General features: G+C 39.9%; 1 protein-coding gene across 1 annotated transcript in view; it reads left to right on the forward strand.

Annotated features, from left to right (window-relative positions):
- The first annotated feature begins 12170 nt into the window (after window positions 1–12170).
- Window positions 12171–19093, forward strand: part of LOC120932123 — a 103927-nt gene continuing 97004 nt past the window's right edge. The window contains exon 1 of the mRNA XM_040344279.1: window positions 12171–12458. Coding sequence (XP_040200213.1) covers window positions 12188–12458 — 271 coding nt within the window. The 5' untranslated portion in view covers window positions 12171–12187. The remainder of the gene's footprint in view (window positions 12459–19093) is intronic.

Below are 19093 nucleotides of genomic sequence, written 5' to 3' on the forward strand. Positions count from 1 at the left end.
ATGGAAAAATGTGTAAGGCACCAGTGGAAAATTACTGAGGCCTACCTGTGTCGGGTATGACAATAAACGGGGATCTAAAACATACAATGGAACCTCCTCTCCAAGCTTGGGAAATGCAGATGACAATATCCACTGCCTGTATAGCATATTAAAGACTCAACATTTTGTATAAAGCATGTATTATTTTCATACTGGCATGCATCTATATACTAGTAGTAAATGTAATATGCTGGTTACAGTAGTTCCTCTGCTCCCAATTACTTTGATTAGATTACTGGCTAATTTCCAAGGAAGATAATCTTACAGAGGTTCTGTCCTGAGTGGAGGCACTGCCAACTTTTTCAAACCCACTCTCCCACTTAGCAAAGGTTCTGATTCTCTTATTTACCTACAGGTTTAGGGCAATATCCTGTTTGGGGAGGGTCATTGCTCATAACTTCTCCCCCCCCCCAGCTAAAAATAAAAAAAGAGTACTACAAAAGTTTTGGCTGGATACACTTTAAGGGTACCCAGTCTATGCACACTGACATGTTTACATATTCAGAAGAAGCAGTAAAAGCACTTAAAAAAACAGCCCTTGTTCACCTCTGCAGCTGCAAGCATCATGGAGAAAATAATCTTTAAAATTCATGATGTGAGCTCAGTGAAGCTTTCTTCTGGCAAGCTTCCAGACTTCTAACATAAGTTTTCATGTTGTTAGAAATTGGCTTTGGGAATTAATTAGTTCACAATAAAAACAGCTAAAGAGGTTAGTGGGGGCTTGTTGTAACCCCATCTCATAATTCCCCAGGCCCATGTATCCTGGGCTCATCCTTCCCTGCTGATTGCACAGGACAGTCATGGTGGGTGTTAGCAGGGAGAGCTGACTGCCTCTCAGTAGAATGAAGCCAGAAGCAACAAACTTCTAACCACTTCCTGTTTAAGCATTGTCATTCTCTAGCGACTGTGGATAAGAGCCCTTTTTAGCGGTGCTTTACTGCTGTAATAGCGGCACTTTTCATCCGCTAGCGAGGCGATTTTAATCCGGCTAGCGGAAAGGGTTAAAACAGCCAGCAAATCACTGCTGCCAAAGCCCTTTGCAGGTGCTTCGGCAGCGCTACCCATTGATTACAATTGCAGGGGCGGTGCAGGTGCGGTGTATACACCGCTCCCGCACCGCCCCAAAGATGCTGCTTGCAGAACTTTTTAAAGTTCCAGAACAAAAAGCACTCAGGCTTTCACACGGGGGAGGCTTGAAAGGCGTGTTTTTGGCATGGCACAGGTTTGTCTACTTTTGCTGTGGCTGCTTTCCGAAGAAAAATTTTGTTTTATTGAACCTGAAATGTATTTTACTAATTTACTTTTATACCAGTTTGGTGTGACAATGTCCACATTTGTACTTTGTATTATGAAAACACCAACACAAAGATCCATATACGGGAAAACCCCCTAGTTCACAACAGTCGTATTTATGCATTGCAAGCCGCTTCACCTAGGAATAAATAGCAACTCAGCAACTAACGCAAGGGTAATGGTCACAGCAAGAGGATCTTTTGTGGATAACTTGTAGTAGTGGATGGTGTCTGTATTCAAAAGCCACATTTTTCTTGAAATTTCATTTTGAATTGAACTTTTTAGTACTTTTCCCCTTACCCAGTAACTTTTAAGTTTTAAAAATGATTTGTCATTAGCAATAGCATCAAGCTCAAATAGTTGGACTGGCCACTGAAGCCACAGTGACTTTAAGGGGCGTATTTATAAAGCAAAGAATCTGACTTTCAGCAAATATTCCCTTCAGGTTAATCTTCCAGGGTTATGTGTTTTAAAACATCAATTGATTCTCCACCAGAGAATGTTTGGTAAAAGCCACATTCACTGCTTGTAAGTAGATTTTCTGTACGCTTGTGGAGAAACTTCAGTCTAACATTTTGTTGCATTCTAAGAACTCAAAGTCACAAAACAACTATAAATATGCTCTTTTACAGGAAAAAAGATTTTTATATTATGGAACAGTTTTGGTTCTTTGGTGGGCCTTCATTATTTGCTTTGCTGGTAGGTCTTTCATATTTATCCAGCAATGCAGTCAAATGCTGTGCCTCCTTTCATCTTTCTCTATACAAGAAGAGATTTGATACACAAACTCATATAGAAATCCATGGTTCCAGGATGCTGGCGATTACCATGACTGTGGGGGTCCCAAGAGAGACCCCGACATATACACCATATTTGGCAAGGGCAAAAGAAGTTAAGAGTGAAAAAAAAAGTCCTTTAAATCATTGTGAACAAACTGTTCTAATCCTGGCTGACCCACAATTTGTCTAAGATTTGTAGGATCTATAGAAGGCTTAAATTTTATACAAAGATGTAAGCAGTGGGGTGGAGATTAGAAATGAAGAATGAATGGATACATTTTTCCCTAGACCACACACTGATAGCGGATCTTCCTTCTGTAATTGTTACACATTGTTTTTTTGTTTCTTTTTTTTTTTTATGCCTCCATTAAAACCCTGGAAACAGAACATTTGATTGGCACTTGTCATGCTTGATAGAGACAAAGGTACTAGTAAGAAGACAGTGGCACTGGAGTCACAGAAGGAAAAGGAGGTTTCTGGTGCTTTGTGATTTCGCTAATCAGTTTACTTAAAAGGGGAAGTTGTCTGCTGGCAGTAAGCACTTGTCTATGGCTTAAAGGCTTGTTTAACTACCGAGCTGAGGTCTGCATTCACTGAATTCATTGTTCTATTTATAGTGTCAACAAATACACCAGAGATGGATTTATTAAATGTCCAGGCCATTATTCAGTTAAAATCATTATCGTTATAAATATACCTTTTAATACTGTTTTAAGTGCAAGCTTGTTGGAGACTGTACCAACCAATTAGATATGTACTTATATTGTTTAGGTGGCGCTAGACTGGGCATATAATGTACAGACTTGATGCACCACATTTTATTGTTCTGCTTCACTTCACTTCTGTAATTCTACATTTAAAAGGCAAACACTGATTGCCTGATGTATATATTTCAGAAAGCTCTTTAAACATAATGCTGGGCATTGAATCTGTCAATCACTTTTTTCTTGAACTAATTTATGCTTCAGTAATATACATTTGTAAGATACCTGAATATAATCCTATCTGATATTGTTGCTGAGAAACACTTATGACCCTTTTCTTATTGATAGACTACTCGGGTAATTGTGCTCCTTGCCACAGTGGCCAATGCAAATGGCATAGTGACCAAGCAACTCCTTACTTTATATATAAAAGCTGAAAACATCCTAAGCAAGCTACAAAGAAAATAAAATTGTTCTAGCAACTGGAAAGGGGGAGCACCATTTGGGAATTACCCTTGCGCTTTAATTTCCATAATGAAAGACTGCTTAGTGAGACAGGCTGACAGCTTGCGTCCTTAAATCCTCAGTGTGACAGGGACAGCTTCAGTGGATCGGAAAATAACCACTGGTTTGCGTACATTGAAGGTGGTTTATCTCCACTTTTGTACAATATAACATATTTTAAAGGTACCAAAATACTTTAGATACCAACCAGACACTAGGAAATAATCTGATTTCAGATAAAAAATGCACATTGATATATGCACGCTCTCAACTTGCCATGCAACTAAAGATGAATGAATAATTAAAAATCGATTATGCTGGCAGTTCACAGGATTCGCTCCTATGATCCTATTCTCACATTTGGGTCCACAAAATCTGATGTCTCTTATTTTTTATAATTAAAAAATAAATATACACATATATATATATGAATATACACGTGTATAAGGCAGATAATGGACTTTAGAGGCGTAGTAATTAAAAAAAAGATGGATATTTATTTTAGAAAATACAAAATTGAAAAACAAAAATTACATAAAACTGGCCATATAAAAGAGGCCTAGAATTACAAAAACATTGGCATGACAAACCACCTACTACATATAGATAGATCTTATTTTGTATAGATTTTTTTACATTTCCTAACAGATACCAGCCTGCTAATCATTCATTCAGGCTCTTTAGCACCTCTTGGGTGCAAGGAAGGGAATAAAAAGAAGAGGTGAAACTTGGAGTTAGATCGACATTGTAATAAGGTCTGTTGTCAATTTCCCTGTCAAAGAATTAAATAATTAACTATTCAGAGTGTAAAATCTTACAGACTTGCACTCGAGTACTTTAACCACTTCACCCCCGGAAGAATTTACCCTCTTCCTGACCAGAGCACTTTTTTGCGATACCGGACTGCGTCGCTTTAACTGACAATTGCGTGGTCGTGCGACATTGCACCCAAACAAAATTGACATCCTTTTTTCCCCACAAATAGCCATTTCTTTTGGTGGTATTTGATCACCTCTGCGGTTTTTATTTTTTGGGCTATAAACAAAAAAAGAGCGGCAATTTAATAAAAAAAAAAACAATATTTTTTTTACTTCTTGCTATACTAAATACCCCCAATAAAAACTGTATTTATTGGCGTATAACACTCACTTTTTTACCCTGAAAATAGAGGTTCAACTGTGCCTGCGTGTTATACGCAGGGGGCCGTGGAACATTTTTTTCCTGAAACTTCCCTCTCAAAGTTAGGGTGCTTGTTATACGCCGTTAAATACAGTTTAAAAAAAAAAAATTTCCTCAGTTTAGGCCGATATGTATTCTTCTACATATTTTTGGTAAATAATCACAATAAGCGTATATTGATTGGTTTGAGCAAAAGTTATAGCACCTACAAAATAGGGGATAGATTTATAGCATTTTTTTAATTCATATAATGGCGGCGTTCTGCAATTTTTATGCGACATTATGGTGGACACATCGGATACTTTGGACACTATTTTGCGACCATTGTCATTTATACAGCGATTAGTGCTATAAAAATGCACTGAATACTGTGTAAATGACACTGTCAGGGAAGGGGTTAAACTCTAGGGGGCGATCAAGGAGTTAAGTGTGTCCTAGGGAGTGATTCTAACTGTGGGGGGTGGGCTACCAATGACATGACAGAGATCACTGCTCCCGATGACATGGAGCAGTAGATCCCTGTCATGTCACTAGGCAGAACAGGGAAATGCCTTGTTTAATAGACATCTCCCTGTTCTGCAGCTCCATGACACGATCGCAGGACACCGGCGTACATCGAGCCGGGGGTCCCGCAGGCATGTGCGCCCACTATGCCGCAATTTAAAGGGGATGTACCTGTACACCCATTTGCACAGCCGTGCCATTGTGCCGATGTATATCATCGTGCGCTGGTCGGCAAGTGGTTAACTGCATCCAAAAATAACAAGATACATGAGAATAACCCAGTTAAATATGAAATAACCATACAGAATGATGCTGCAATGTTTAACTTTATTTCAGAGATTTTCCAAGCAGTACCCTTTTCTGCCCCTAGATGTCCCCAGTCAGATGGTCAGCATCAGTCAAACCACTTCCTCTGAGCCCAGGCCTTTGTGGACTTGCCTGTGACTGGACAGTGAAAGGAAAAGCAACACAGTGATGAGATTGTCACACATTTTTTGGTCTCCTCATATCCACATGCCTCTTGTCAGCACATCAGCATATTGGCTCCTCATACTGCTTATTTTTCTCACATTCCAGCCCAGTTTTCTAGGGACTGCATAAGGCTGATACTGGATTAAATTTAGGTACTTACACTGCTTGCATTAAAAAAGTTGAGCTTTTTTTTGGATAGAGTAAGGGAGAGTTATAACCCCTGACAGTTTTATGTTTGCCATCTGTGTCCGCTTGAGGAGATTTCCCTCCACTTCCTGTCTTATAGCTAAAACAGGAAGTAATAGGAAATACCTTCAAAGTGAAGGAATCAATGTTTTTCACCAGAACTAGTGTCCCTATTGGAAGATTCACCCACCATTGCTGATCAGCACTGGCAGCTCTTGGCTTGTATTTGGAGAAGGGAATCAGTTGCTTTGTAATCATTCTCCTGAAGCACTTGTCCATTGACATCATGCACACAGGGGGATGCCAACAAGGCAAGAAGACTATTAACCATATAGAAATGCTCGTCCATTTGCCCACCCAAATGCCTGGTTATTAAGATGGTTGATTTGATTGGTTAGAATATTATTCCAATCCTGGTTGATCATATTGCTAATCTATATATTTTTTTCTTTACTCTTTTTTATATTCTTTACTCTTTTTTTTTTTATATTCTTTACTCTAATCCAGGGCTTTTTTTCAGGGGGAACTTGGGGGAACTCAGTTCCACCACCTCTGGCTCAGACCCTTTGGTGCCTGCTTACCACAATCACTTGAAAACACAGAAGTCTAGTTTCTGTGTTTACAAGTGACAGCTCTGCACTCTGTGTGTAACCCCCCCTGAACTCTGCACTCTGTATGTAATGCAATTCTGGTATTTAATGCCCCTTTAAGACCCTTCTACGGTTTGTGAAATCTGAACGGGTCGTGGTTGAGTTCCTGCACCTATTTTCTGAGAAAAAAAGCTCTGCTCTAATCTATATATTTTTTTTCTTTACTAGCAAAGGGGTACTAGAAAAGGACTGCAAGAATGCAAAATCTGGCGCAGCTGTGCATGGTAGCCAATCAGCTTCTAACTTCAGTTTGTTAAATTAAGGTTTGACAAAAAAAAACTGACAAAAAAACTGGAAGCTGATTGGTTTCTGTGCAAAGCTTCACCAGATATTCCACTCTCCAGTTTTAGTACATCAACTCCAATGTATACAGTTTAACTTCAGGCTCTGTGCATATCTCAAGAACAGGGGCAGGATTCTGAGATATCCTGTTTTTCTGCTTAATTGCTATAGTACAGTATGTATAGACTTACATTTTAACTACAGTTCTGCTTGGTTTCTTTGGGACAGAATGCAGAAAAATTTATTTTATTTTAAGGCTATCGAAAAAAAAAAAAAAGCAAGTCATTGAAACCAATGAAATCAAGATAAAAATGTGATATAAACCATACATTACAATTGGATTCGATGACAGCTATAAACATTTCATTTGATGATTTTCTGAAGAAGTATAGATTATATTACAGTTAGCTCAGTGTATTACTATTCATCATATCAAATACCTCTTTACATACAGCTATATTGTCCAAGAAACCAAGAGTGTACACACATTAGGATATTTGTACCATGCACAAGCGGTGTTGACCCCCAAAAATTTTTTTTTGACTAGTGTGATTGCTTGGCATATTCCAGCATACAAGGCCTTGGCCCGCTTGAGGTACTCTGAGGCCTCGTACACACGTTTTCCTTGACAAAATCCATCAAGAAACTTGGTGGCAGAGCTTTTTTTGCAGAGGAAAACGGTCGTGTGTATGTTTTTCGTTGAGAAAACTGTTGTGGATCTCGACGAGAAAAAAAGAGAACAAGTTCTCTTTTTTCTCGTCGGAAATCTAAATTTCTAAATTTCCTCGTCGAGTTTCTCATCGGGCTGGTTTGCGACGAGAAACACGTTCATGTGTATGCTTAGAAACCCGCACATGCTCAGAATAAAGTATGAGACGGGAGCGCGCCTTCGGTAAAAGTAGCGTTTGTAATGGAGATAACACATTCCTCACGCTGTAACAGACTGAAAAGCGTGAATCGTCTCTCACCAAACTTTTATTTAACACGCAGTAACATGAGATTAGCCAAAGCAGCCCCAAGGGTGGCGCCAGTGGAATCGAACTTCCTCTTTATAGTGCCGTCGTACGTGTTGTACATCACCGCGTTTGAGAACGACGAGACTTTGTCTTGACAGTGTGTACGCAAAGAAAGCTTGACAAGATTCTCAACAAGCCTGACAAGAAACTCGTCGAGGAAAACGATGTTTCTTTTACGACGAGATTCTCGTTGTGTGTACGAGGCCTCAGGTATGGTTCAATCGGACTTGGCATGATATACATCTGTGTGATCACTGACAGTGCCTAAGCACGGAACTCGACCCCTGGAGAAGATTCTATTTATTTGTGCCCACTCAGGTAGTAAGGGTACAGATGGCCTTAACATGCTCATGAATAGCAGGAAGAGGGACAACTCTGTCGGTCACGATACAAGGCAGCTTTTCTAAAGCCTCGTACACACGACCGAGGAACTCGACGGGCAAAACACATAGTTTTCCTCGTCGAGTTCCTTGTCAGACTGTCGAGGAACTCGACAAGGCAAGTTTCTTCATTCCCGTCGAGGAAATAGAGAACTTGCTCTCTTTTTGGCTCGTCGAGTTTCTCAACAGTTTCCTCGACGAAAATGTACACACGACCGGTTTCCTCTGCAAAAAAATATCTCCCAGCAAGTTTCTTGCTGGTTTTTGCCGAGAAACTCATCGTGTGTACGCGGCTTTAGTGTAAGTACGTCCTAAATGACTTGCCTTGAAAGCAGGAAGCATTGGAAAAAGCACCTTTTCAGTCAAGGGACAGAAATACCAGGAAAAAGGCACATGCTTCAAAAGTTATCTAACTGTAATAATGTTTGCAATATTTATTTACTTGATAATATTCATAAAATATTAGATGACTGGTCAGATGTCATTAATATATTATCTTGTTAACCTTTCCTCACTGTGAACGTTACAGAGACTTCCACAAATAGATAATTTCGAATTGTACCTGCTCAGTGTGTGAGCGTTGGGTGATTACAATATTCTCTTCACGCATAATTGGATATTCTGTGCAATAATTACCTTCCACGGCATCTATTATTGTGTAAACGCTGTTTTTGTAACCACAGTGCTCAAATGTTTCTATTTTCTATCCTAATTGGCACCGATCACTTGTTTCATTTTTTTGGTTTTTGTTTGAGGTTTGAGTCATTAGCCTCCAATTAAATTGCCAGGTGTGGGTAGAAGACATCTTGAGTATGCTATTAGGTCCTGAATGCCAAATTATGTAGTCAACAGGAGGAAGTAAACTAGAGATAATCAGACTTTTAAATTAAGGTTGTCAGGCTGAAAACAGCAAGTTGTTGTCTCCGGCACTTTCTCTCAGGCATCTCTAAAGAAAGCGTTTACTTTAGACTGTTTACACTGTTGAATGTTTAGGTTATGCTTTTTGGAAGGAATACACATACCTGTAAGAGTCGGTTCACACATAGGCGGCACGACTTCGGGGGCGACTCTGCAAGTCGCCCTGAGGACGACTTCAGAGGCGATTCGCAAAACGACTTCTGTATAGAAGTCAATGCAGATCGCCCCGAGCCGCCCCCGAAATACTACAGGAACCTTTTTTCTAAGTCGGAGCGACTTGCGACGCTCCTATTAGAACGGTTCCATAGCATTGCATGGGACGCGACACGTCAGGCGGCTGAGCCGCCTGTCGTGTCGCCCCAGTGTGAACCGGGTCTTAGTCCTAATGTTAGTTATAAACTATACTGGTTTCATCAGAAAATGTGTAGTGACTGTCTCTCATTAATCCCCCAGCAATATTTGCTCAGGCAGCACGATGGTTACTTAGTTAGCATGTTTTCCTTGAGGTATTGGGGTCTTACTTTCTGTTCCCACCAAGTGTATTTGCATGGAGTTTGTCTGAGTACTATCTGTAATCAATCCTGTTGAGGTAACCTGATATGAGAAATGCTGCCATAACTATCACATCACATTTTTCACATGAGTTTCTTTGAGTATTTAACACAGCACTTTCTAACAACCAGTTTTTAAAATTAGATTTCAGATAAGGCCTCGTACACACGACCGAGTTTCTCGGCAAAAACCAGCAAGAAACTTGCTGGTATTTTTTTTTTGCAGAGGAAACCGGTCGTGTGTACACTTTTCGACGAGGAAACGGTCGAGGATCTCGTCGAGCCAAAAAGAGAGCATGTCTTCTTTTTCCTCGACGGAAATGGAGAAATTTGGCTCGCCGAGATCCTCGACAGCCTAACAAGGAACTCGACGAGCAAAACGACGTGTTTCGCCCGTCGAGTTTCTGGGTCGCGTGTACGAGGCTTCAGGGTTTCGAGTCTAAACAGTATTTTTCTCTCAATGCAGTACTTTCCTTCTAGGGGCTTCTGTTGCTGCATCTCAGTCTACTGCCAATGCAGGGTGGGACATCCTTGGTATAGAAATCCAGAGTTTTGTTTTCACAGCACAGCTTTACTTTCCCTTTTTAGGATAATGCCTAAGTCAGAGTTTCATATTGCAACAGGGGGGGATTCTGCCTCTTCCATGACCTTCCCCAGTGACTTCACACCTCTAGCACATAGATTGAACTTTCCCCGGTGACATCAAACCTCCAACACACAGATTAGACTTTTCCAAATGACATCACACCTCCAGCACACAGACTGGTCTTTTGAGGTGTGATGTCATTGGTGAAATGACATCACACCTCCAGCACAAAGATTGGTCCTTACCTAGTAAGATCCAACTTCTAACACATAGATGTCTCCCCTTAATGACATTAAACCTAAGCAGCTTAATGAGTAATAGTGTACTTTGGCAAAATCAGTAATTTTGCAGTGAAATAAATTTAGCTGAAATCACTTTGATCATCTCTATCCGTTCTTACTAAATGTATTGCACATTCTGATACCACATGAGACTGTCCTGCAAAACAAAGTACCGTATATACTCGAGTATAAGCCAACTTTTTCAGCACATTTTGTTATGCTGAAAAAGCCCCCCTCGGCGTATACTCGAGTCTCCAGCTGTGTCATGCTGTGGTGCGTGATAGGGGATTATCTGGCTTTAAGCGAAAGCCATGCAGGCACGGTGCAGTGGCTAGTGGAGTTGGTGTATTTGATGGGTTGATGTGCAGCAGAAAGACATGCTCATGGATGTGCTCGTGCATGCGCAGTACACCCGGTTGGAGAACCTGACAAGTTGGAACTTTTGACAGAACACACCGACTGCAGTTGAGGACTGATGAGACTGGTGGGCACAGTGAGGCTGCAGATGGGCACAGAGAGGCTGCAGATGGGCACAGAGAGGCTGCAGATGAGCACAGTGAGACTGCAGATGGGCTCTGTTGACCAGGTCAATACGTTTTCCCATTTTTTTGTGGTAAAATTAGGTGCCTCGGCTTATATTCGGGTCGGCTTATACTTGAGTATATACAGTAGATCCGCTATTTTTCACTTGTATGATACAAGTGCTATGTATCTTTGCTCTTACTACAGCTAAATTACAGCAAGGACTTGTGTCAACAGGTTTTGGGCTTGGGTCTTTTTTCAGTTTAAAATGCTTTAAAAATCATGCAAAGTCCATTGACAGATGCATTTTACCTGCAGTTGACCTTCTTCTGTCCTTCTGTGTCCTCTGTCAACACAGGCCCTAAGGACTCATTTAACCACTTAAGGACCCCTTCACGCCGATATACGTCGGCAGAATGGCACGGCTTGGTACAATCACGTACCTGTACGTGTCTCTTTAAGCTCACTGTAAATCCGAGGGGGACATGCAAGAAAAATAAAAAACAGTATTTTAGCTTGCACATGATTGGATAATAAAATCAGCAGAGCTTCCCCTCATTTCATATCTACCTGTCAGATTTACAGCGACTGCACTTTCAGTGCAATTTCAAGTGCACTTTGTACTTGTAGTTTGTACTTGTAGTGCAAAGTGGATTTGCCTTTTGTAAATAACCCCCCATGTCTCTTCTGAAACACTTCCCCCTCTTAATATATATATATATATATATATATATATATATATATATATATATATATATATATATATATATATATATATATATATTTTTTTTTTATTATTATTATTTTATTATTTTTTTGTATCTTGTTCACCTTTCTGAATTTAGAGAGAAGACTTCTAGAGAAATGGGGTTGGATTATGTTCACCAAAAGTCAAAATCTATTAAACTGTACTGTAACTCAATGGGGATTATTTACGAAAGGCAAATCCACTTTGCACTACAAGTGCACAGCAAGTGCACTGAAAGTGTACTTGGAAGTGCAGTCGCTGTAGATCTGAGGGGTAGATCTGAAATGAGAAGAAGCTCTGCTGATTTTATCATCCAATCATGTGCAAGCTAAAATGCTGTTTTTTTTATTTTCCTTGCATGCCCCGCCACAGATCTAATGCGCCTGCACTTCCAAGTGCACTTTCAGAGCACTTTCAAGTGCACTTTCAAGTGCACTTTGCACTTGTAGTTTGCACTTGTAGTGCAAAGCGGATTTGCCTTTCGTAAATAACCCCCAATGTCTCTGTTCGTCAAATACACTGTTACATGATTGCGCTTCATGAATGAATTTTTTGTGAGCATTACTCTAATGGACTTGGGTCTTGTTTCCTTCCATGTTTGTTCCAGGGTCCCAGCCCAGTGAAGGAGAGTATGAAGACAGAGATGCCATCTTCTCAGCAGACAGCACTGAAGAGTTAAGGCCTCAGTTTCTTCGCAGTAGAAAGCCGGTGGTACTGGACCTCAGCATAAGGCAAGAAATGGAGAGGCAGAGAATAGCTGAGGAAAGAAGAGCCCAAGCCATAAATATGTATTCAAAGCTTCGTAATACACGCCCCACTATGAGTCGCACAGCTCAATCAATGAGCATTTCTAGGTTTGAAGACTGTAAGTAGAAATCATTTCCATTTTACTGATTGATTTAGATATGTGATAGTATTTCTATAAGACTCATACAAGAAATATAATTAAAGGTAGAACAGAGACAACATTTTTTCTAGAGCTTGCAAAGTTACATACCGGTAGTTATTCATGTTGAAGAATGACACAACTCTATCTAGTTTAACAAATTGATAAAAGAAATAGAAAAACTCTATATTCACAATCCTATATCCACAGTTGATCCAGAGGAATACAAAACAATCTGCTGAGCTGACCAGAACTATTTCTTGAGGAAGTCTATTCCATATTTTCACAGCTCTTACTGTGAAGAAGCCTTTTTGTATGTGGAGGTTAAATCTCTTTTCCTCCAAATGTAAAGAGTGCCCCCTTGCCCTAATCTTTGGCCTCGTACACACGACCGAGGAACTCGTCGGAAAAGACACATCGTTTTCCTCAACGAGTTCCTTGTTTGGTTTGTCGATGAACTTGACAAGCTTGCCTTGCGTACACACTGTCGAGACAAAATCTCCTCGTTCTCAAACGCGGTGACGTACAACACATACAATGGCAGGGGAAGTTCGATTCCACTGGCACAACCCTTGGGGCTGCTTTTGCTAATCTCATGTTACTACGTGTCAAGTAAAAGTTTGGTAAGAGACGATTTGCACTTTTCAGTCTGTTACAGCGTGAAAAATGTGTTATCTCCATTACAAACGCTACTTTTACTCCCGTCTCATACTTTATTCTGAGCATGCGAGGGTTTCTTAGCATACACACGCTTGTGTTTCTCGTCCAGCCCAACGAGGAACACGATGAGGAAATTGAGACTCCCGTCGAGGAAAAAGAGAACTTGTTCTCTTTTTTTCTCGTCGAGTTCTTTGTCAGTTTTCTCGATGAAAAACGTACACACGACCGTTTTCCTCTGCAAAAAAGCTCTGCCACCAAGTTTCTTGATGGATTCTGTTGAGTTTCTCATCGTGTGTACGAGGCCTTTGGCTGATAAAATCTGCCAATGCTTCCTGGTTCTTTTTTATTTTTTTATTCTTCGGATACACCAGGGAAGTTTTACTCTTTGTGCTTCAGTATCCGTCACTGTACTATGAACTTGGACAATGCTAAAAACAGAAGTTCTATCAGTGTACATTGTTCTTTTTCTATGTTTAATATTAAAGTGTAACGCAAAACCTTTTTTTCTTTTTTTTTGGATTGATTAGGGAACGGTCAGGACCTGTCTAGTTTTTTTTCTTGCAGTCTGGGTTCTGGTCTTGGTGGGGTTATTTTTTCCTTTCTTCATGCCCTTATGACAACGTTGCCACCCATACAAAAAAAGAGAGAACATTTCTAACACAGACAGCAATAAAAATCAAACAGGGTTTCTAACCTTAACTACTCTATTAAAAAAAATGTACCGTATGTTAGTATTATTATTGTTTCCCTCTTGGAAATTTCTCCTCACCTCTTTTACTGTGACATGTTGTCACCAGGCCATAGCTCACCACCAATAGGTCATAGCCTATTCCCCATCCATACATTTTGAGGTGGATGAAGGAATCTTTCCCACAGCGGGACTCCCCCGCCACCAGAATTCACTAATTAAAGCTCCAGCTGATTAGCTTGAGCGCTGATCAAGCAAACATTTTTAAACATTCCCGTCCGAGAGTTGTTGGTCCTCAGATGGGCTGCTCTCGATTGAGAATGGCCATAGTCCCTGCTCAACTGGGCACATTTTGATTCCTCTATGGCCATCTTAAATCTCCCCAACTGGGGTCACAAGTAGCAGCAAGAAATGGCAGATTGTCAAGTCCTTCTGTATTCTATCAAGAACAAAAAAAAAATGTTTTGCTGGAGATACACTCTAAGGCAGGGATATGCAATTAGCGGACCTCCAGCTGTTATAAAAGTCCCATCATACCTCTGCCTCTGGGTGTCATGCTTGTGGCTGTCAGAGTCTTGCTATGCCTCATGGGACTTGTAGTTCTGCAACAGCTGGAGGTCCGCTAATTGCATATCCCTGCTCTAAGGCCATGTTTTTCATGACAACAATAAGGCTGCATTCACACTACAGCGTTTTGAATCGCAGGCAGTTTTGCGCTGAGGTGTGAATGACAAAACGCGTGACTCGCATTCAAGATGCCATTCATTTGAATGACACCTCAAATCGCAGTCATCTGTCGTGATTGTTGAACGATAAACCATGCTGCAATAGCGGCAACCCACAACATGGGACGCATGTCGCCCAAAAGTAGCTCCTGAACTAATTTTGGGCGACATGCTTTCCGCGATGTGGGTTGCCGTGACTGCAGCACGTTTTATCGCAGCAGACCCACACCGCGATTTGAGGTGTCATTCAAATGAATGGCATCTCGAAAGCGAGTTCCGCGTTTTTGTCATTCACACATGAGTGCTGTCAAATCGCGGGCTGATCCATAAGAGTTTGAGAAGGTCTGAACATTTTTCACTTCAATTCTTCAGTCATGTGCAAATAAACACAGGAGCAGTCTGTGTAATTGAAGAGAATCTTTAAACAATTTATTGTTTGAACATTCTCAAATGATTTAGTAAATCAACCTCAAAGTATTTGATATAGTTAGATATATCCACTAGAATTAATATTTGTGGGCCTATCACTCTATTAATTTCTTGTTATATGTGATTTACAGGAGGCTTCTGGAGTATAAAACAAGAGAAAGGGTAAAAGTATATAAATTATATACACATACATTTTTAAAACTTTCACAGTAAGATGACCTTTCCCATCTATTAGCATTGATCAACATAACTTGGGTGTTGAAACACTGATGCCTCCAAACAAGTCAATTCAGGAAAGCTGTTATCAGCTTCTGACAGCTGGCTATGCAAACTGAAAAGAGGCTGCTTACATGGATTTAACTGGACACTTAGCAACAGTGTACACCTTATCTGTTTGGTTTTATAGAAACAGTCTCACTGAAATTAGCCAACCAGACAGATCTTTTTCAATCCTTCACAATTTTAAAGTTTACTTTGTGCACTTTTTTGTAAACACAGGTTTATTTCAGTCTCTTTTTTTTCTCTCTCTCTGTATCATATGCTTTACATGTTTAATCAAGTGAATTAATTAGTGCTCTCAGTTCTATTGGTGTATACCTAGAAAACAACTTGTGCTGTCAAGGGAGAATGCTTGCCTTTGTGTTGGTTGCTGGAGATAGTCATCAAATGTTAGAATGTAATCAGATAAAGCTAGTTGTTTGGTAGCAGTGTGCTAGCTTTGTCAAACTCCTAGGATCTTCAATAGGACAAATCTCTATCTTCATTTGTCACCCCAGTGCATCCTTTGTGTATATAATTTCCCATTGGTATTATCCAGAGCTTGGAGTCGATAGGAGACTAGCCTCTTGGCTTGCACCATTACTTCCAGCAGGCTTGATACATCTGCAATAGATCTAGGAGGATTTGTGCGTTTGCTGGAAATTTTGGGCCACATAAGCAGGCTCTATTATTTTGTCAGGTGTCACCTCCCATCAATTGATTTGATATGACCCGCGTTTTAGCCAGCTGGAGTCCAAGCCAATAAAACATATTTTTTTGCATCATTTGATGTTTGTTTTAATTACTGAAATTAGAGTGAAAACGAAAATTACATTCAGCTATTTGTCGTTACAAGTATTTAAATATAAAGAGCTATTTGTTAATTTTGAGTCCTATAGATCTCATAGTTTTACTAATATGCAGTTTTTGGAAGAAACTCCCTTCCCTCATTTTCTATTGCCCCATGATAGCTGTAAATATAACACATCTGTAGAAAAAAGAAGTAGAAAATATACTTACCTTACTCTCAGCTTATGCCTGCATCACCATCCTTCCAGAAAGATTTGGGGAACACTAAGGACCCCAGATCTCACAAGAAGGCACTTTTCGACTGCTGCTAGGGGATGCACACTTTTTATTTGCCCTGGTGACCACTACCACCAGGAAGGAAAAGCAAAGCAAAATACTAAATTTCAAGTTGTCACCAGAACAGAAGCAGAGGGGAAATATTCCAATTGGGACACTTGTTTCGGCAACAAAAAATGTCTAGGAGAGGAATTCCCCTTACTTTGAAGAGATTTCCTCTCACTTTCTGCCAAGCTAAAGTCTGAGTGATATCTCTAAACGTGCACCCATGCCTACTGTTTTAGTTACCTTGCCACCCCAAGACTCCTGCCAACTACCAGGTCCAAACTCTGAGCAATATAGTGCTATCCCTTATACAATTTCTGGAATTTTGAGGCGGCTCAATCTACATTTGCACCTACGCTAATTGTTCTACTTACTTTGCCACCCCAAAGCTCCTGCCACCTGCCAGGCCCAAACTGTAAGATAGTAAATATCGTCCTATCTTTGATACAATTTTTGGAATAAGTGACTTGTGCTTCTTCTTACACTTACATTGCTTTTAGCTTGCCAACGCTGTCACTTCACTCCAAAACCCATGGGAATACTTTTTTCCAAGAGGTTTACATATAAGGGGTTCCTGGGCTCCTAGTAGTTCCTGCTGATTTTTCTGATTTGCCCAGACGGAGTCACAGTTTTTTCATTTTTTCAGCCCCATCATCTCATCAAGAAAAAATCAGGAGAAAAGATATATGGACAGCCGCACACCAAAAAAACCCTAAAAGGTAGCCTTTATTGGTGCAAAATGATAAAAGCACTACAAAACACAGCAAGCAGTGGGATGTATATAGCTGACGCGTTTTCCACAGAGGTCTAGCGCTTAGTCATAGCTAAAAAAACTTTTTTAGCTATGACTAAGCGCTAGACCCACTGCTTGCTGTGTTTTGTAGTGCTTTTATCCTTTTGCACCAATAAAGGCTACCTTTTTGGTTATTTTTGGTGTGCGGCTGTCCATATATCTTTTCTCCTGATTTTTGCCTTGTGCATTGGCAGCACCCACGGCTTCTGAGGAGGACATTGATTGCTTATTGCACTCACCTGGAGCGGCGGTCTTTCTCTCCCCATTACATCAAGAAAGACCGACAGCAACTTTACAAATCATTCTACATAATTTTGCATCATTTACTATCCTGTAATACACACTTTTTAGAGTTTGGTTTGGGCTCCAATTGGTTTCAATGGGATTTCTGGTTCGGTCATTCCAAATTTCACACAAGGCGAGTAAGGAACAGTTAGAATTGCTGTCAAGTGTTTATTGCTTTCTGCGTTCCTACTGGGGAGATTCAACATTTCTATTTGTATGGTGACCAGTGTCAATAGAACATAAAGTAATGCATGTGCATTCTACTGCACCACAATGTACTGCACAAAGTGCATAATATATAGATCTGAAGGGGCAGTATGGCTACTTGTCTTTGAACTCTACTATAATCAAGTTTTTATTTTATTGTTGTTTATTGTTTTATTATTTCAATCACCTATTTTTGGGGTACATTGCTATAGATTCTTATTTTTGACTTAACCTTTTTTTCCCTCGTGTATGAGGGAGTTAGACTTTTTTTTATATTTTTTCAGAGATTTGCAATTTCCCACTTTACAACTTTATTTTGCTCTTAAGCACCTGCAAGCTATCTGCTCATGTTACCCTGCATACTTTCTGACATCTAAAGTAATCTTACCAGGTTTCTAATACACCTGCTTTGCAACAGCCCATTTTCTTGGCTCACTTCAGTATTTTTTTCATGTTAAGTATTTGTATTTTGGCATTCGCAGCTAGTGACAAACCCGTGTCTCGGTTGAAGTTGTAAGAAACATGGAGTATCAGTGTTATAGAGCTGGCAAAAGATAAGTGTCAGAAGTTGGCGAAGACTGTGATTCATGCTTAAGATTGTAGATCCTATGCATTAAATAGTGTATTCTAATCAACCTGTATTTAATTACAGTGCCAAGGATATAATTATTTTAAAGGATTACACAGACACATGAGCACAGTGAACTCTTGTAAAATAGCACAGCTCAGAGAAGAGAAATATATATCTAGTGGTTTTGTTGTCTAATGCCACGTACACACGATCGGTCAAACCGATGAGAACAGTCTGATTGACCATCGGTTAAAAAAACGATCGTGTCAGAACGCAGTGACGTAAAACACAACGACGGGCTGAAAAAAAAAGAAGTTCAATGCTTCCAAGCATGCGTCGACTTGATTCTGAGCATGCGTGGATTTTTAACCGATGGACGTGCCTACAAACGATCGGTTTTGTTCTATCGGTTAGGTATCCATCGGTTAAATTTAAAACAAGATTGCTTTTTTTTAACCTATGGATAAATAACCGATGGGGCCCACACACGATCGGTTTGGCCTGATGAAAACGGTCCATCAGACCGTTCTCATCGGTTTGACAGATCGTGTGTATGTGGCATAAGTATTATTTCTTCTGTTAACTTTGTGCTATTTTTAAACAGTGGAAATGTATCCATTAGTAAAGCAAAACTATACAACTAGTTAAATTTAACAGTTATCTGATAATGCTGTGTAGCATATACTGTAAAGATTTTAAGTCACAAAATGTAAATGTATTTTTTTTATCTTTTATATATTAAGGTCAAGAATAAAATAATTTTAATGTTTAAATATTTTTCTATTGTCAGGTAAATGTAAAATAGTGCATATTAATATCATGCATTTTTCAAAAAGTTGAAGCCTTGGGATTCTTGTGACATGTTAT

This window comes from Rana temporaria, chromosome 3 (genome assembly GCF_905171775.1).
Source record: "Rana temporaria chromosome 3, aRanTem1.1, whole genome shotgun sequence".
NCBI classification, from domain to species: domain Eukaryota; kingdom Metazoa; phylum Chordata; class Amphibia; order Anura; family Ranidae; genus Rana; species Rana temporaria.